General features: G+C 40.1%; 1 protein-coding gene across 1 annotated transcript in view; it reads right to left on the bottom strand.

Annotated features, from left to right (window-relative positions):
* The window catches only part of cdkal1 (CDK5 regulatory subunit associated protein 1-like 1), a 365,636-nt gene that overhangs the window by 134,429 nt on the left and 209,763 nt on the right, over positions 1–21,444 (bottom strand). Inside the window, exon 10 of the mRNA XM_037537371.1 lies at positions 1,747–1,892. Coding sequence (XP_037393268.1) covers positions 1,747–1,892 — 146 coding nt within the window. The remainder of the gene's footprint in view (positions 1–1,746; positions 1,893–21,444) is intronic.

Below are 21,444 nucleotides of genomic sequence, written 5' to 3'. Positions count from 1 at the left end.
AAACAGCGCTGAGCTGTTAAGCAATCTTAAACAGACTTGCTTCTGACATTGTCACACTCACTCACTCACATAGAAAATGCAGAGTGAAGGGGTATAATCTTCCATTGTTAGTTTTATTAGTCTCACAGTTAGGGTAAAACTAATGAAGCAAATTTCAAATTTCAGTTTGATAGGAGAAACTGTGAAGTTAGATTTTTGGCCAAACTACCACTTTAACTCACTACAAAAAAAAAACAGTAGGAGACATGCAGCCGTCATGTACAGCACCTCTCTCACTCTCCCTCCTTCTTGGTCATTGGTCATATGAGCATTCCAATAAAGCTTATGAAATCAGTCTGCTTGATAAAAGTTGTGTTCTTTGTACTTATTTGGACGTCTCAAACTGATCCTGAACACTGCTGCGCCTGATCCGCTCTCAAACAAAAGCACTAAAGTGCAGCTGCCGCACATGCTCATAAACCATAAAACCACCATATTAGAATCAGCAAAACTGGCATTTGCAAAATGTAAATTTTAATCCAAACCATCGGTTGTATTGTTCCTATTGTCCAAGAAGTAAAGCGCTACCCAGTATCTTATTAAAATGTGTTACTGCACATTTAAGTTCAAACCCTTCCCCAACATACTGCTAATGAAGCCTCTCTCTAGCTCATGTTATGCATGAATACATGGCAGAGTGTATCTTAACATATGAACCATAAGATATAGTGAAATAGGGCTGCACATAAAAACTGCTCCTTTAATCAAATAATAAATAATTGTCTTAACTATTATTAAATTAACAAGCTAATTAAACCATTATGCTTTCTGCTGTTTCATCTCACTTTGTCCTTGTCACACCACTACCACCACTCCAATTCCATCTGTGCAATAAGCAGTTTCTTCTTTCATGGAGCAACAAAACAACAGGAATCACTTCCACTAGCATACTGTGACCTGCCAGATCACTGTAGGTACTGAATTAACATACAGATCACTGTAGAGCACTTGTGTTTTTAAGTAAATAAAGGGTCAGATTCATAAAACTTAACACGCCACGTCACACACAATGTCCAGCCATTCATAAAGTCACCACAGCGGTGATTAGCACGCAGGTGTCTGGCTCTTGCATAGGACAAAGTTTAAAATACCACAATCAGTATCAAATCAGATCATATATTACAAACTTAATTATATTTTAGCATTTGAGATTCATTCCTCAATTTAATAATAAGAGTAATAATAATAATAATAATAATAATAATAATAATAATAATAATATGTTCAAGTCGTTTTCCAATTAATTATTCGTACAATACAAATTTGACAAAATTTTACATTTGGCATTTATTATTACAACTTCATTGACAAAATGTAATTGACTTGCTGAAATTCTAAGTATTGTTGCTGCTGTTTTAGTCTTTATCTCTTATTTTTTATTGATCTCTGGAATTCAATTCACAAATTAAATTTCACATAGTACATATTCAATTCTAGATATCAGGAATTTGGTTTTATTAAATATATAATTTAACAAATATAATCTAAAAATTCTGTTTTTACTTACAATATAAATATAAATATGTACATTTTTTAAAATGTGTCCAATGTGTCAAAGCACCAATGATTTATTTTTTTCCCCATAATTAATGTCAAAAGAAGCGATTTGTTCATAGACCTAGAGTAAACCACCAGAAAGCAAAGACATTACAACTAATAGGGAACTTTGTGTGTTTGTTTTCTCTCTCTTTCTTGGCAGGCTCTTACTTGTTCTTTAAGAAGTCCACCACACACTTGAAGTCGTTGCAGCAGTATTCCCTCTTCATATCCATCAGGACACTGTCAGACGCTGACTGAACGGGAACATGCAGGAAGGCGTAGACTCGTGGATGGTTGAGGATTTTAGCCATTTCCTGCCAGAGTAAAAAAATAGACAAAAAGAGGGTAAGATCTATTCTTACATGCACACAAACTACACAAGTGTTCGTGTGAATACTGTGAATAGTGTGAATTACTCCATGTATGTGGGAACCACATCTGGACCATCTGATATAAAACAGTTCATACATGAGCTAATAAAATTATCCATGTGTCTTTTAGGCCCTAACCAAAATGAAAACTGTTAGAAGAGCTCAAAATGTAGTTAACACTGATGCAAGTTAAACAAGAATTCCACTGTTTTTTTTTCCTGCATAATTCAACCACTGAAACATAAATAAAGTCATTCAGAGTGGTCTGATGCAAAATGGTTCATTGTAGAAAAGATTACCGACTTGAAATTCCCTTTTTGGTGATGGTGGCAAGTGACAAGGGTCACTGTGTCTTTATACATAACGTTAAAACAGGCAAAATAGTGCCCAAAGCACGTACAGTGGCCTGCATGTACCTACAAAAAAAATTGTAGGCCAAAATCTTCTCTCATTAAAACAATGTCTTGGACATCAGACAATACACTAAAATTTTAATGCAAAAACTTTGTTTAGTAGGTTGTCTGGTTCTCATCAACCCTGTAAACAACCCTAAGAATTTCTCTAGAATGCTGCTTTTCACTTCAAACCACTCTGGATAAATTCTAATTTAATATGATGAAAATTAAACAGGAGGTTTAATTTGATCAGCTCTTTACCTTTAATCGGTGCTTTGCTTTTACTTTCCGCCTCACAATATTGAATGATTACAGTAACACATTCCTAAATGTGGAACCTTCATACTGGCCAGTTTTAATGACCTGGCCAAAGGTAAAGATTACTTACGGGTCATACAAATACAGAGGAAAAGGCAAAAAAGTAAATGCAAAAATTATATATATAAATATAATTTTTGCATTTACTTATGCACAGTATGTGGAGCCTCTGATGCCACTTTTTTTTATTCCTATGCTTAATTAGTGTTCACTCTACCTGAATTGCAGTTTCTACCTGACACAGCCTGGACCACATTGCACAAGCTCACTTTAGCCCAGCAACACAAAATGTGTTTAAAAAGAATGACAAATACAAGAGTTGATAGCTTTTCATAGTCATAGCAGAGGAGTTCTTGAAACGAACAAGCTCTGATGTCCATTTTAAACCAAGAGTTGTACAAGAAATTCGAAATGTAATTGATAAAATAGAAGAAACAAAAAATGATGAATACATTTCATATTATTTAAAATTTTGCTATAATAGATCAATGCCACATTAGACAGAAGAATAGATCTAAAGCAGTGATATGCCACCGGGTGAATAGTGGCCAACGTTTTCCAAGCTTTAACTCAAAGTCAAAAATACAGCACTACTCTCGAAACCGTGTCATTTGTGCTCAATTGCTTCTGCTGAGTCAAGAGCCAAGCCACACCAAAATAAACACACAGATAAATACATAAATAAATAAAAAGTATGGTATGTGTGTCTCCACACTCATGACAGCCTCTGGTCAGTGATCAGCATCAGCCAGCTTCACTGATGCTGCTCTGCACTGCACCACATCAGAGGCCTTTGTGGACACGGTCTAAAAGAGGGGATAGAATCCAAGGAAAACAAAAATGCAATTAAATAAATAATAATAAAAAAAAATCCTGGTTTAAGAACATGCCAGACGACAGATGTTTAAGTGCTCACAGCTGGCTGAGGCTGGCACATCTGTTTCCAGATCCTCCTGCTCAGAGCCTAAACTTTCTCAAATTCCCTCTTTAATTTCATAATAACAGTGTGCCAGAGACAGAAAGTGCGAGAGTGATTTTTTTTATTTTGCACTGTATGACCCCTTAATATATTATATATACACAGTTGTATGCAGAGGTTTGGGCACTGCTGGCCAAATTACACACGTTACATATTTTGCTCTCCAGCAGAACTAACTTGCTAGTCTTAACTGACTCATTTAGATTGGTTAGGCAAGTCTGGTCTGATATTAGAATTTATCTGCTGATGACAATTCTAGATTGTAAAAATTGCAGGGAACTGCATGGGCTCCTCTAAGCAGCTGGCTCAGAAACTGAAAACAAAGCGAACTGATGCCTCCAACATGCGCAACAACATCTAAATAAGCCAAATACGTTGTGGACAAGAGTACTGTAGACTGATGCAGTAAAAATTTTATATTTTGGCCACAACCACCAAAAGCATTCGATGAAAAGAGCACTTTGCCAACTATAAAACATGGTGAAAGATCAATTATACTTTACATGTGTAAACAGAAAAGTGGATTCCACTAAAAATCTGCAAACTTGACAGTCGGTTAAGAAATTGAAGCGGAATAAAGGCCGGCTTGTACAATAGGACAATGATCCAAAATGTACTTCAAAATTTGAACATCATTGAAAACCTGTGGGCAGATTTTAAAACATGCTGTGCATACAAGACGGCCCAAGAATTTCATAGGATTAGAAGTGTGGAGGGGTGGTTGAAGAAAAACAAAAAGCTGGTTACAACACACGTTTGCAAGCTTGGCTGAATGAATTAACAAAAAAAAAAAAAAAGAAGAAGAAAAAGGAAAAAAAAAAACATGCAAATTACAGTACAGAAGTGTTGACTCTGCATCATTCTTTCCCACAGCTTTCCTCAGCTTTCTGCATATGAAATGAATATATAGGAAACAAAGAAAAGGGTAGACTGGTGAAACAACTGCTTGCACAAAGACATATCTCACAGAGAGTGAGGCAGCTGCCTGCCTCACAATCACACTCATTTAGACACATTATCCCACCAGATTTGTCATCAAGACGCCAAAAAAAAAAAAGGAAAACAGAAAAAAGAAAACGAGACATTCTTTTTTTGAATAAATTGTTGATTATGGTCCATCCTCACAATTAAAATCCATTGTGCGGCCGTCGGCCTCCCCTCCTGTCTCGCCTTGCCTCGTCTCAGCCATGTCTCACTGCGTGGGGCGCCGCATTAGACGATCAGAATTAAAAGAATTAATTAGTTTGAAGAATAGCGGCTGATTAGTGGTGGAGATAAATCAGAGGCACTTGCTCTGGGACATGCAGAGGGGGCTGAGTGAATTAGTGCCACTATGCACCAGAGCATTATGGGAAATCGTACCAGTGCTGCATGGCAGTGGAGGGAGGGAGGTGAGGCCCTAACACCTGCCTCACCCTCCAGCCAATGACAGCAAGAGAGAGAATATATTAGTTCTAGCATGTCTGTCCTCTCCTTGAAGAGAAAACCATTATTTATTACTATTTTAACAAAACCTTGTATCTCTTAAAAAAGGTAAATTTATAGAAGAAGAAAAACAGTCATAACTTTGAAACAAATTAATGTAACAAGACCTCATTCCAAACCATTTTTGACCATTTCTGTTGAACAATTCACGGAATGTAAAGGGAAGCTGGCTTTTAATAAGTATATTAAAAATAAAGATAGAAAAAAAGGCATTTTTATTTACCACTGTACTTCATAGTTTTAAATTTGTATTCAAACAATTCACAAGGTTAAAGTACTTAACCTTTAATAAAGGGTATTTTCATACATGTTAGTTTTAGTGCATATGGATATTACAGCGCCTGCTCCTTACAAGGTAAAATAAGGTTTGCAGTGTCTCACAGGTGTTTATAATTACTCAGGTGTGTTTCATTGTTTTAACTATGTAGGCAAAAAAAGAACAGCCCACCACTACTGGCTCACTCATCTTGACTGATATAAATAGAAGGAGCAAAATTAATTCTAACGTATATAAAATGCAAGTTCAGGAAAATGCCTCCAAACCCTCGGGACATCATCCTACAGAAAGACAATGACCCCAAACATACCAAAGAAAAAAAAAATTTAAAAGCTAAAAACTGGAAAATTCTTCACTGGCAGTCAGTTACCTGGCTTGAGTCCTATTGAGCACACCTTTTACATGCTAAGGAAAAAAAAATTTAGTAGCTTATCTGTTGCTGCACAATGTGTTTGTCATCCTCCAGTCCTTCATCAATGGTTAAAGGACGGCCCCTACAAGACGCTGTTGCCTGGATATTTTTGGTTGGAGGACCACTCTCAGTCCAGCAGTAACACTGAGGTATATAAACTCCAGCAGCACAGCTGTGTTGTTACCAAGTTAACAAGCTACCACGATGTCAATGTCACTGAGAATGTTCCATCACCCAAATATTATCTGCTGAGACTACATAATGTTTAACTAAACATCAAATGCTGATATGTCCACATCAAAAAAGAAAATATTTCATGGGATGTACTTCACATGATTGTACTATGACAACAATAAAAGCAAAACTGTCACATCTAAGAGTTTTGATTTAGGAGTGAACAGTTATAGATAAAGGAAGTTAGTGAATTTCTCTATTAGACAGCAGAACACAGTAGAGATGGTTGCTCTGCAAGAAACGTTGACCTAAAGAAGACCCTGATGGACTTCTTGAAATGAAACAAAAATCAGAACTGAGCACGAGGTCAAATGGAATTCATTACAATGACGAACACACCTTCGACCTGAACGCATAATGTTTGAATGACCTCATGCCTATATCAGTGTGAGATCAGTATCTACATCGGGTCCATCTATAGGCATGGGTTCCTTTTTGCATGTCTGCAGAGAGAGAAGAAAAAAACATTTGAATGGTCCCGCTAAGCCATTCTCAAGCTGTGCACATATTTCAATTGATATGTAAAACAGTGACCTATTCAGTCATTACAATAATGCAATTATGAACTGGAAGTGCATAAGAGGGAGGCTGTGTTCAGGCTGATGAATGGAGGGCACTGGCAATAACCTCACCTCTCTGCTGCTCTCTACAAAGACGGTGGACCCAAGGGCTTGCAGGTAGCTGTGCCCAGAATTTCTGAGTCATGATTAAAGCTAAAGTCCATGCATTGGACCCATGTTGGAACAATCACACAGCACATTAGATCATTTTTGGGGCCAAATGTATAACCCAAAATGCAGTACAGTAGACACACTGGGAATTAGGCTTACTGTGCATCATAACTGAAAAAAATGCAGACATCAGCTCAAATTAGAGAAAAAAAGGAATAGAACACAGAGAACACAGAACACATTAGCCTGCTAAGATATGTTGTTAAAGCAGAAAAAAATTATACGCTCTGAGGTTAAATGAAGTCAAAGTGCAACTAACAACAAATTTCAGCATATACACACTAGACTACACTGCTCAAACTCTGGCTTACACAGTACTAAAAAAAAAAAAAACCTACATCTGAAGCACTGAATATTCAATATAGAGCTCGTTATCTTCAAATGGAGGAAGGGCAAACAGACCTTTAATTTCCGACCAAAATCAGAAATTGCTTTGAAATATCTGATCTGATTGGGGGCGTGATAGAGAGAATGATGTCGACTTGTTAATTAAGAAACTTCTAATTATTCATCATGCTCACCACACTATCTGATTGTCCTGTGTCTCGCCCCCTTTGCAGCGATACCTTTTATTATGCGTCTTATTTACTCTGGGATTGTCTCTCTTCCATCGCCATATATAAGAAGCAGCAATAAGGGGCTCCCCTGATTCTAATCAACCAGTGCAATAGCAGGGAGCCAGGTTTAAGGCTGGTGGATGGGTAAGGGAGTAACTGTTCATTTATAATGGGAATGAGGAGAGAGAGGAGGATGGGACAGCGGTTTGGGCAGGGGATCTGCTAGCATGTATGCTAACAATGATAGTCTTCGTTACTATTGAGCTAACATTGCCTGATCAAAGTATTTACAATCAGATCTGGACACAGATCTACTTCCAAGTCTAGTAATTTTACATTATACTGGTACTAGCAGATGGTGACTCAATGAGTATCAATGAGTATTTTAATTAATATTTTAGCTTGATATTGGGGGGACACAATTCACTTCTTTTCAAAATTGGATGGGAACACGTCCCCTCAATCCCTCATTAGATTATGCCCCTGGGTGTGGGGACATGAGGAGGGACCAGATGGCTCTGAAGCTGAGAGATGGGCACAGGTGATTAATACAGTCATGGGCAGGACGACTCTTCTTTTCTTTGCTCATAGAGGCCCCTTTGAGGGTCATTTGTCACAAGAAGGGACAGCCCATAACTCGGCACATGGGCTGCTAATAACCATGTATTTCCATATTCTAGCCAAGGCTAATCCCAAAGGCCAGGTCTACAACAATGCATTGAAAAGGCACTATTTCAGAGTGAAAAGTCTGAAAATGGCAGGGCCTCTCCAGCCATAGCATTCATATCCATATCAGCTATGCAAAATAATAACAAGTCATCTACTACAACCATCTCTAGACTGAAACAAGAATATCTATTTATAACTGTTAACTCAGACCGCAGACACTGACTAGGCCTCTGTGGTTTTATGGCAAATTAGGGGACATATAAAGTTGCTGGAGCTAAGACTAATGCATCAAAAATGAAGCGTGTTTGGCAGAACTAGGTAATTCTAGTTACCCATTATTTCTGGCCTGTACCATTTAGTTGGTGACTTTGTCTGTCCAATTGCAAACCACAGCACAGAGAATGATGTGCAAAGGCTGTCATTGTAGACCACAGCCTGCTTTCATAAAGCATCTTGATACTGATCTAGTTTCAGTTTCTAGCTTGTCTTCATTAACTGTGGTCACCATTTTCTACAGCAATCCAAGTACAATCTGTTCACTCTTAGTACTTATAAAAACCGCAAATATATTTTACTGTCATCAATATATTCCAAAACCTAAATAAGCATATTTACTGTCGACTTCATTAGAAACCTCTACCGTGTTCGTCAATTTACTGGCCACTTATGAGGTTGACATACTTTATAGGTCCACAATGTAGGTGTACAATTACAGACTGTTCTCCATCTGTTGTCATAAATAACTTGTCAGATGCCTTGTATCTCATTCATCATTGGTCAGTTTCTGACCACAGGTTATAGACCAGATTTAGTGATGGACCATTCTTACACAGCAGTTACAGTGACATTGAAGTGAGATGTTCCACTGTGTGTGGTGCAGGTACAACAGCACTGCATCTGCTAGGAGATTTTCACATCAGAGTGTCATGGCTAAGTGGAGAGAGGTCCACCATCTGAAAATAAACAGACAGGAGCAGCCCTGTGGTCAGAAACTGACAACTGATGAACTAGAGAAGGGAAAACACAAATTGTTCATGACAAGAGAGACTACAAACTCTAACTGCATGCAAGCAAGGTTTCCAATTAAGTGGACAGTTTTCAACAAATTACATTAGGCATGGAGAAATGGAACTGATGGGATAAATCTGAGAGGAGCAAAATGTGCATAACAGTTTCACATGAACCAGTTCACTTGGTTCACAAAAAAAAAAGGCCATCTTGCCATACCTTTCAACATATTCCCAATTATTGGTCTATGCAGGAACCCCCCTCCTTTTATCTTAGCCTGATTACAAAAAAAAAAAAAAACACAGATGCACATGATAAGGGGAGAAAATGGAAAAGGGGAGGTAAAATGTCTGAAAATAAGATATTCTGTTCTGACAATACTTTTTCCAATCCCTTTTTAAAGGTAAATAAATAAATAAATGTCTCAAAATGGTCGATATTTGGATAATAACAGAGTTCTGTCACATGGTAATTAGAACTCATATTCTAATGATTTTCTCATTTTTCCTCTTTGGGCCAGGCAAATCTGGGCTTCGTGGATAATTGCTGTTTTCTTTGGATGGCACACATCGGTTCTGGCTGGCTTTACCCTAAAAAGCACATTAAGATTCTGAGGATGAAAAGCTTCTCTATCATAATGTTTGAATGGAAAACTGCTGACTGAGCCAAATGTTCTAAAATAGATGGGCAGAGAGGGGAAAGGAGGTTGTTGAGTATCAAACATCTGTCAGAGAGATTAGCTGCAGAGTCATGTGGCTCTGCAGCTGGCCTGCTGTAACTTAATGTAATGTGACTAACCCTAAAGAAACCTTGCAGTGTGTAATACTGTAGTGTATTTCAAGGCATCCAGTAACATCACTAACTGTGCAGATCTGACAGTGGAGATTTAGATTTAAGCACCAGTAGTGCCACGTGCTATTTCGCCTCTTTCTTCACTCTTTAAAAACATTTAAATAAAAAAAGAGTCCGAAATGGCTTGAACATAGGGTTCAAGGAAAATGGGTAAAACAAAAATCCACTTCAGTTGGTATAGAATCTTTACATCATGTGGAGATTTTTTTAAACTTCAGAAAGGTTCTTCACACTCAATTTAATTTACAAAAAAATGTTCTTTAAAGAACAACAAATTAAAGGGATCCACACATGAACCAAATGTATCCCTTTTATGGCAAATATGGACCTTAAACCCACTTTTTGGTTTTGGATTTTGCAATCACAGGCAGTCAACTGAGCTCTTGATATAACTTATTGCCCATCTTCTATCAGCTGCCATGTACCAAAGATCACAAAATCCAGAACTGGAAAATTGAGATCTATATGTGAAGACCTCTTTTCTATGACATCAGTCCAAAAAAGCCTTTTTAGCATCTTTTTTTAAAGAATATTGGCCCAGTCATTATGTGCAGCCAAAGTGAATTCTCTGTGTGTGTGTGTGTGTGTGTGTGTGTGTGTGTGTGTGTGTGTATATGCATGTTCTTGATCCCAGAGCAAGCTGACAATTCTGGCATCACCCACTGTTACACATGTGTGACAGCTTTTGCCCGAGGCATCATTTTAAATCTGATCAGCAGCTGCTTTTTCACAAATCTCTCTGATTTGCTAATAAATTCTGCTCTCACTTCCTGCAGTGGGAGATAATGAATCTGTAAAAATATTTCAGAGTGCAGATGAATGCGCTGGAGTCACACTTAGCAAAAGTTATTCAGTACCTCATGACCAATAATTAGTGACTGTTCTTAAATCCTCCGGTAGTTTTGTATGTTCTTAATTTAGATATCATGTACAATGTAGCTTGAGCTTTATCCATTTAATGAACTTCAATCATGTTATGAACGTGAGTCACCAAAAGCCACATAGTTGTCTTGTTACTTTGCAAGGAAGCAATCACTTGGAGATTAAAGATAAAGCTGGCCTTTAAAAGTCACAAGATTTGGTGTTCTTTATATACGCTGCACATCAATAGTCTGAGGACTCCTTGCCTTCCCCTGAAATTTTATTCTGACTTTTTTAGTCAGAGTTATAAGTAAAACCAAAAAATATAATGGTTGAATTATAAATAGTTCAACATTAACATCAACATGCATTACTGTTGTACCCAGTAGTACCTACTAAAAATGGCAAAGCATCCTTAAACCAGACACCCAATAAGTCTGCAAAGATTTATGAATATGCATGATCATATAAATTGTAAATGCCTACTTGCCTCTCAATTTCCAAAGCCCTGCCCTTCAATTCAACATAAGGGACACAGTGCTACGCTTTTTACTTTTTTGGTAATGATGAATACAGAATTATGTTCGAACAGGTTGAGCAGATGAGACAGAGCACAACAAAAACAAATAAGTTCCCAGTGTAAATTTAATAATCAGAAATTGAAGTATACGTGATAATATAAAACCATGAACACTCAAAGAAACCTTTGCATGACTAGAGGAGTATCTGCATCATGAAAATGTTCTTCGGACTGATGGAGAACGTGCTGTAGAGGATTCTACATAGCAACAAAAAGGGTTCTTCTATTTATTATGATGTTAGCAACAGAGGAACCCTTTTGGTGTTATATAGAACCCTTTTCAAAAAGGTCCTACACAGAACCATGTACAGCACATTCTGTACCAATCTGAAGAATCATTTAACAATGCAAAGGGTTCTTTGAGTGTTTATGGTTCTATATTGAACCATTTTCTTCATTAAAGATCCTTCAAAGAACCATTTTTAACTGTGTAGCGAAATCTTAAATTCATCACTCATTACATGTTCAATCATAAAATGAACAACTGGCAAATGCTGAACAGTATTAAGGAAACCAAAGCAGAGACAATTATACTACCGATAGCTCAAGCTAAGAGCTTGGTTCAACACACCAAAGAAGTAGTCAGATTCTATGCTTTTGAACTGATGTTTTGATCATTGAGAATCACTCCAGCACCAGTTACTCAACTTCACTCACTCAGATGCAAGTCCATCCATCCATCCATCCTCAACCGCTTATCCGAGTCCAGGTTGCGGGGGCAGCAGCATAAGCAAAGAGGCCCAGGCCTCCCTCTCCTCCGCCAATTCCTCCAGCCCTTGCGGAGGGATACCGAAGCGTTCCCAAGACAGCCGAGAGATATAATCCCTCCAACATGTCCTGGGTCTTCCCTGGGGTCTCCTCCTCATCAGACATGTCTGGAACACCTCCCTAGGGAGGTGTCCAGAGGCCATCCTTACCAGATGCCCGAACCACCTCAACTGGCTTCTCTCAACGTGGAGGAGCAGCAGCTCTACTCTGAGCCTCTCCCGAATCGGCGATCTTCTCAATCTATCTCTAAGGGAGAGCCTGACGACCCTGAGGAGAAAGCTCATTTCGGCCTCTTGTATCCGCAATCTCGTTCTTTTGGTCACTACCCAAAGCTTGTGACCATAGGAGAGAGTCAGAACATAAATTGACAGCTTCGCCTTCTGGCTCAGCTCTCTCTTCACCATGACAAATAGGTATAGGGTCCGCATTACTGTAGACACCGAACCAATCCGCCTGTCAACCTCTCGCTCCATCCTTCCTTCACTCGTGAACAAAATCCCAAGATATTTAAACTCCTCCACTTGGGGCAAGAATTCACTCCCGACCTGGACAGAGCATTCCACCCTTTTCCGACTGAGGACCATGGTCTCCGATTTAGAGGTGCTGATTTTCATCCCAGTCATTTCACACTCGGCTGAAAAGTGGTCCAGAGAGGGCTGGAGATCCCGGCCTGATGATGCCAACAGGACCACATTATCCACAAAAAACAGACGTGAAATCCTGAGGCCACCATACTGGACACCCACTGCCACTTGGCTGTTCTGAGAAATTCTGTCCATAAAAGTTATGAACAGAACCGGTGACAACGGACAGCCCTGGCGGAGTCCAACCCTGACTGGAAACCAATCCGACTTACTGCGGGCTATACGAACCAAGCTCCTGCACTGTTTGTACAGGGACTGAATGGCCTGTAACAACAAGCCCCTCACCCCATACTCCTGGAGCACTCCCCACAGGATCCCCGAGGGAGGATCCACAAAACAAAAATCCACAAAAAAATCCACAAAACACATGTAGACTGGTTGGGCGAACTCCCACGCACCCTCCAGGACCCTGGTGAGGATAAAAAGCTGGTCCAGTGTTCCACGACCTTGGCGAAACCCACATTGTTCCTCTTGTAGCTGAGATTCAACTACTGTTCGGACTCTTCTCCAGTAACCCTGCATAGACCTTACCAGGTAGGCTGAGAAGTGTGATCCAGGGCGGATCTCATCCAACCACCTTGGCTACCTCAGCCAGAGTGATGGACGGACCCTCGCTCGGATCCCCAAGCTCTGCCTTCTCTGGGGAAGGATCATTGGTGGGATTGAAAAGATCCTTGAAGTTTTCCTTCCACCGTCCAATGACGTCTCCAGTCGAAGTCAGCAGCCCCCCAGCCCCACTGTATACAGTGTGGGTCGGGAACCGCTTTCCTCTCCTGAGGTGCCTGATGGTTTGCCAGAACCTTCTCTGTGCCTGTTGATTATCTTTCTCCATGGCCTCACCAAACTCCTCCCACACCAGAGTTTTGCCTCAGCAACCACCGAAGCCACGACCCGCTTGGCCCTTCTGTACCCATCTTCAGCCTTGAGAGTCCCACAAGCCAAACAGGACTCTTTCTTCAGCTTGACGACTTACTTTACCCAAGGTGTCCACCAACAGGTTTGGGGATTGCCGCCATGACAGGCACCTATGACCTTGCAGCAACAGCTCCAATCCGCTGCATTGACAACGGAGGCATGGAACAGGGCCCACTCAGACTCAATGTCACCGGCCTCCCTTGGTATGCGGTCAGCTTTGTCGGATGTGGTTCTGGTAGGTTCCTCTGCCAGATGTTCCCAACAAACCCTCACAACTATTTTGGGTCTGCCAGGTCTGTCCGGCATTTTCACCCGCCATCTGATCCAACTCACCACTAGGTGGTGATCAGTTGACAGCTCCGCTCCTCTCTTCACCCGGGTGTCCAAAACACATCGCAAACCCGATGACAACTACGAAGTCGATCAACAAACTGCGGCCTAAGGTTTCCTGATGCCATGTGCTCTTATGCACACCTTTGTGTTCGAACATGGTGTTTGTTATGGACAGACTGTGGCAAGCACAGAACTCCAATAACACCACACCACTCGGATTCAGATAGGGGAGGCCGTTCCTCCCAATCATGCCCTTCCAGGTCTCACTTTCATTGCCCACATGAGCATTGAAGTCACCCAGCAAGACAATAGAGTCCCCACAGGGGGCACTTTCTGGTACGACCTCCAGGGTCTCCAAGAAGGCCGGGTACTCCAAACTGCCGTGCGGTGCATAAGCTCAGACGACAGTCAGAGCCCGTTCCCCGACCTGAAGGCTCAGGGAAACAACCCTCTCGTCCACCAAAGAAAACCCCATCATACAGGTGCTGAGCCAGGGAGCTATGAGTAAGCCCACTCTTGCCCGACACCTCTCACCCTGGAAAACTCCAGAATGGAATAAAGTCTAACCCCTCTAGAGAGCGTCCATTCCAGAGCCCCTGCCATGTGTCGAGGAGAGCCCAACTATATCTAGTTGGTATCTCTCAGCCTCATGCACTAGCTCAGGCTCTTTCCCTGCCAGAGAGGTCACGTTTCATGTTCCGAGAGCCAGTTTCAGTAGCTGAGGATCGGAACACCAAGGCCCCCATCTACGGCTACCACCCGATCCACATTGCACCGGACCCCCATGGGTGGTGTGTCCACGAGAGCAGATATGAATCTTTATCTTCTAAAACTATGGAAATTAAACTTTGTGTAGTAGTGTATGAAAAACACTTTTATTATAATAATGTTATAATTAGAGCAGTTGTTCTTTAGCTTATTGCAAGCTGACAAAGAAAACATGCTCACTTAAAAATATTTGGAAAAGCTGTGTGTCCTTAAACATTTGATGGGCAGTGCACATCTACCTGGTCAGGTAAATTGCAGGAAGGAGTGTGCTGAGGTAACTGGAGACAGAAGCAGCCAGCAATAACAAATGGCTTTAAACATGTGACTGATCCCAAGAGGAACTGTGAAAGGAGGTGTGGATGGGGATAGCGAAGAGGTGCTGGCAGAGCAGACCACAGATGATTAGCAAGAAGAGCTCTGACAGGTGGCAGCTAAGAGTGAAACCCAATTACAAGAGAATATAACCCTCCTAGAGAGAAGATGTGTGCGAGCGTGCGCACACACACACACACACACACACACACACACACACACACTCTCTCTCTCTGCTGGTAATGGTAAAAGCAGAATTTAATGGAGTGAAGGCTTTTCTCTTCTCATCCACACAATCATAAAATAGGCACTGTCCAGATAAATTTCAGTACACCAAGGTATAATATAAATGCATCCTCAAGATAAAATATGGTCCTTAAACTACAACTGCGTACCTTGTGTAACTGAATTTTAAAGGTAAACTGCCATTTGTTTTAGCATTAATTAATTTATATTTTTACCTTTTCACAATAGTAATACCACTAAAATGTCATTAAATTACATTATATTAAGTAAAGGTACAATGACAGCATTTGTACCCTGAACGGGGTGTACAGTAAACTGAATTTCCACAGCAGAAGAGCATGTAGAAACGAAATCAACCACAGGTCTAAGAAAAAGATAGACAGAAAATGCATGTGGCAACAAAGCAAGGTACAGTGTGATGTTATGTACATAAACACATTAAAAACATATTTCAACCAAACTCCACAAGCCATCAGAGGGACACAGTTACCTTCCTCTCATTTGATACACTCTTAAATATAAAGGTGCCAAAAAGGGTTCTTTGGATAGAACACTTAATTCCCAAAGAGGCATTAGATGGATGGATATTTGAAAAACTATTATTGTTAATGATGAGGCTTGTGAAGAAGCTCTCCAAGTTTAAAGAACCTCCACATAATTTTAAGGTTCTATGGAAAAAATTATTTAGGAAACTTCATTCATCAGCAGCACCATTAGCAGTGTAATGTGAATCATTTGGTTCACTTCAACCATCTTATAACAATTTTTGTATTTCTGAGATCTTTCAAATAAAAATGGAAAACATGAGCACCAGAACTGCTGCTTCAACCTGGACAAATGGATCAAACCGGCTGCTCAAAGTCTCTAATGGACCAAGCATCCTGGGAGATTCATTAATATGAAAATGGCCGGTGTTCAGTGTGAAATTAGCGCCTGCTCCAAATACAAATTACAGCAGCATCCCCAGAGCTACAACTGACTGAAGCGCAAGTCCCTGCATACATCTCATTCAGCTGAAAAAAGGGCACAAAATAGAGATACAGCCCATCGCACAGCAGGAGAGGGAGAGGGAGGGAGAGACTGAACTAGGGCAATCACTCTCTTGCAAACTAATCTCACTCTGGACAGAGACATGATGGGCAGCAACCCACTGAGGTGAGTTACTCAGCTAAAAGTTCCAGGTTTTTACCACTTCATAAAAGCCGTAATGATTTCCAGGAACTAAAATGTGCATGTTTGTCATTTTTAGTTGATTTTTATTCAATAGAATCACGCTTGTAGTTAAACTCTACAAGTATAACAACAAAAAATGAGTTTTAACGAGTTTTACCTGTAAGTTCGGGTGGGAAACAAAATGGTTACATTACTCTTAGGGTTAAAAATGGGCCAATCAGTAACTTATTTTCTCCTTGGTATCTAAGTAGATATAGCTAAGCATGATCTTGGTTAGGACATCAAGAGCTAAAAAGAAGCCCCAATGTGTCTGACTAAGCAACAGCACAGTCAAAAAATGACAGAGGAATCAACCAATTAAGTTTTGATTTGCAATAGGCAAGTGGTAAGTTCAGATGTATGCTTCATTAAATCGAGTTGCAGCACACAAACTAGTTTTATTGTTGAACTTAGTTAATAAATACTTTCATTGCCCTTTTTGGCGAAACCACGAGCTATCAAACAGAAAAAGAAAAAAAAAAAACAAACAAAAAAACAACAACTTTCTTGGATAACTAAGCTAAAAGTTCTAAAAGCTATAGGCTGTGATTTTACTTACAGCTCTAATCATCACCCTGGTTTTAACTGAACATGAAGCTATTTTGGTTTTCTCAGGGAAATATTAAATAAACAGGCAACGGCTGTAGATAATTAGTTTTATTCAGTTTACCTTGTACACATCGTTCTCTTTTAGGCTGGATATTTTTCTGTGGAAAAGTCAAGGCCAACTGCCATTGCGTTTACATGGCAGCGAGTTCGCTGATTGGTTCTGAACATGTTATCATCATGTTAAAAGTGACATCCACATTACATAGTTGTCACTAGATAAAACATGACTTACACATTTGTGGTGCAACCAAATTTAGTTAAAGTGTAGTTTGAAACTAACTAGTTAACTAGTGTTAACAAAGGAATTAGTAAAGACTTTACGCCCAAACATAAGCATAAACGTATGCAAATCTGTTGCAACCCAGTCCAGGTCTCTAAGGTAAAAATATATGCTAATATGTCTGTCACAAGCAAAGTAAAATAGAATTGACGCTGGACATGGAATGTCTTTTAGAAGCCTCAAATGTGTGTGTTTAATTATTGCAAAAAAACATAGCTATTAACGTAATAAGAGATGCTAAGAGTGCTTCCATGTATGCATCTTTAGAGTACCACACACCAAAAAGAGTTCCCTCATACATTCACAAATGAATTAAGATCAATAAAAGCTGAAAAGAAGGTAATAACGCTGACCTGCTCGTTCACGTCCTGCACTTTACCTGCTTGTGAAAGATCTGCTGTGGGTGTATGTGGCTCACTAATCTTCAGGCTAGCCAGGTAGAGCAGAAAAAGAAAAAAAGAGACAAAGCAAATGGAAGATGAGGTCATCATGGATGGCCCGCGCAACCTTCCGCAACCTTCAGCCTCATTGTCGCAGAGTCTTCAGTGAACATAATGATATTCATTTATGAAAAACACTGTTGGATCCTGGTTACCTGGCCACGTGCAAAGACTGCAACATTTTATTAGCTGCACTGTCAAGGAGGCCGAGCTGTGACCCATGCTGCGCTGTCCCAATCAGCTTTACTTGAGTGTGCTTCACTTGAAAGGACGCTAGAGTGGAGTGCACAAGCAGGAGTTGTGGGTAAATGCACTCAGGCCTCAGAAGAGCCTGCAAAGCCTACAATCCCTTGCATCGAAGCAGAGCTGAGCTGAGCTGATGAAAGAGACAATAAGGACTTCTCACTTTTGTTACCTATTAGGGCTCTAAAGATATTACAGCTGTTTGGTGTGTATTCAATTAACTGCCTTTAACCTGACACATTGGGCCTCATTCACCAACCGTTCTTCAGAAAACCCATTTATACAGTTTTCCAGAAGATTCTGACATTCACCAATGCTTTATTTTATAAATTTATTTATTTTATAACAGAAGCTATGCACATTCAAGAGCACAGAGGTGCAAACATTTATGTAATTTGAGAACAAATCATGAATTTGATGTATACTATTTCTTATGACCTTTCTCAAGAAGAAATGAAAACTTAAGGTATTTGTGAATGAGGCCTACTGTCTTTAAAGTTGAACAACTTGAGATTAACAAACTTTAGATTTAAATGTTAAAAGATTACCTCTCAGGTCTAGTTTAAACTACATCCGTCAAGATCACAGCAGACACACACACACATTTTCTAAGCCGCTTCTCCCTCAGGGACAGGGTGGTGCTGGAGCCTATCCCAGCCATCATCGGGCGGAAGGCAGGATACAGCAGTTAAAGATCAAGAATTTGTTGTTGTTTTATTTTAATCAGAACCTGATTAAATTAATCCTGCAGATCCAGTCTTTTATATTAAAAGTTTATAAAAGTGTAATTCAATGGGGAACCATCAGGGCTTTAAGACCTAATGAGTTCTGAAAAATTAAAAAATACATGTCTGTAAATTTTAATTAATTCTTATTTCATTTAATCATCATACTTGTTGCAAACCTAAACGCTACATACACTACACTGCCAAAAACATTTGCTTGTCTGCCTTCACACACATATGAGTGACATCCCATTCTTAATCTATAGGGTTTAATATGATGTCGGCCCACCCTTTGCAGCTATAATACAACCCCAATTCCAATGAAGTTGGGATGTTGTGTAAAACATAAATAAAAACAGAATATGATGATTTGCAAATCCTTTCAAACCTATATTCAACTGAATACACTACAAAGACAAGATATTTAATGTTCAAACGGATAAACTTTGAGTTTTAGAAAATTTTTGCAAATATTCACTCATTTTGAATTTGATGCCTGCAACAGGTTCCAAAGAAGTTGGGACAGGGGCAACAAAAGACTGTGAAAGTTGAGGAATGCTCAAAAACACCTGTTTGTTTTGAACATTCCACAGGTGAACAGGTTCATTGGAAATATATAAAATGGGTATAAATGGGTATGTGTATAAAGGGAGTATTCCTGAAAGGCTCAGTCGTTCACATGCAAGGTTCACCACATTGTGAACAACTGCGTGAGCAAATAGTCCAACAGTTTAAGAACAATGTTTCTCAACGTGCAATTGCAAGGAATTTAGGGATTTCATCATCTACAGTCCATAATATCATCAAAAGTTTCAGAGAATCTGGAGAAATCTCTGCAAGTAAGCAGCAAGGCAGAAAACCAAAATTGAATGCCCGTGACCTTCGATCCCTCAGGTGGCACTGCATTAAAAACTGACATCATTCTGTAACGAATATTACCACATGGGCTCAGGAACACTTCAGAAAACCATTGTCAGTGAACACAGTTCTTCGCTCCATCTACAGGTGCAAGTTAAAACCTACAAAGTGAAAGCCATATAACAACACCCAGAAACGCCGCCGGCTTCTCTGAGCCTGAGATTATCTGAGATGGACTGACGCAAAGTGGAAAAGTGTCCTGTGGTCTGATGAGTCCATACTTCAAATTGTTTTTGGAAATAATGGATGTCATGTCCTCCAGGCCAAAGAGGAAAAGGAGTGTACGGATTGTTATCAGCGCAAAGTTCAAAAGCCAATATTTCAGATGGTATGGGGGTGTGTTAGTGCCTATGGCATGGGTAACTTTCACATCTATGAAGGCACCATTAATGCTGAAAGATAAATACAGGTTTTGGAGCAACATATGCTGCCATCCAAGCAACGTCTTTTTCAGGGACGTCCTGCTTATTTCAGCAAGACAATGCCACACCACGTTCTACATGTTACAACAGCGTGGCTTCGTAGTAAAAGAGTGCAGTCCAGACCTGTCCCCACTGAAAATGTGTGGCGCATTATGAAGTGCAAAATATGACAACGGAGACCCCAGACTGTTGAGCAACTGAAGTTGTACATCAAGCAAGAATGGGAAAGAATTCCACCTACAAAGCATCAACAATTAGTGTCCTCAGTTCCCAAACGCTAATTGAGTGTTGTTAAAAGGAAAGGTGATGTAACACAGTGGTAAAGATGCCCCTGTCCCAACTTCTTTGGAACATGTTGCAGGCATCAAATTCAAAATGAGTGAATGTTTGCAAAAAACAAGTTTATCCGCTTGAACATAAAATATCTTGTCTTTGTAGTGTATTCAATTGAATATAGGTGGAAAAGGATTTGCAAATCATCATATTCTGTTTATATTTATGTTTTACACAACGTCCCAACTTAATTGGAATTGGGGTTGTAGCTTTAACTCTTCTGGGAAGGCTTTCCACAAGGTTTAGGAGTGTGTTTCATCCTAAATTTGATCTATCAGGTTGAGGTCAGGACTCTGTACAGGCCAGTCAAGTTCTCCCACACCAAACTCGCTCATCTATGTCTTTATGCACCTTGCTTTGTGCACTGGCGTGCAGTCATGCTGGAACAGGAAGGGGCTGTCCCCAAATGTTCCCACAAAGTTGGGAGCATGAAATTGTCCAAAATCTCTTGGTCTGCTGAAGCATTAAGAGCTCCTTTCACTGGAACCAAGGGACCAAGCCAAACTCCTGAAAAACAACCCCACACCATAATACCCCCTCCACCAAACTTTACACTTGGCACAATGCAGTCAGACAAGTACCGTTCTCCTGGCAACCACCAAACCCAGAGTAATCCACCAGATTGGCAGGTGGAGAAGGGTGATTAGTCACTCCAGAGAACACATCTCCACTGCTCTAGAGTCTAATGGCGGCGCTTTACACCACTGCATTCGACGCTTTGCATTGCACTTGGTGATGTAAGGCTTGGATGCAGCTGCTCGGCCATGGAAACCCATTCCATTAAGCTCTCTACGTTGCTCATGAGCTAATCTGAAGGCCACATGAAGTCTGGAGGTCTGCAGAAAGTTGGCAACCTCTGCGCTTTATGCGCTTTAGCATCAGCTGTACCCGTGCCATCATTTTACTTAGCCTACCACTTGCTGTTGTTCCCAATCACTTTCACTTTGTAACAATACTACTGACAGTTGA

Source organism: Pygocentrus nattereri, chromosome 3 (genome assembly GCF_015220715.1).
Source record: "Pygocentrus nattereri isolate fPygNat1 chromosome 3, fPygNat1.pri, whole genome shotgun sequence".
Taxonomy (NCBI): Eukaryota; Metazoa; Chordata; class Actinopteri; order Characiformes; family Serrasalmidae; genus Pygocentrus; species Pygocentrus nattereri.
Note: the sequence above shows the minus strand (reverse complement) of the source record. Positions and strands in the feature narration are given on the sequence as shown.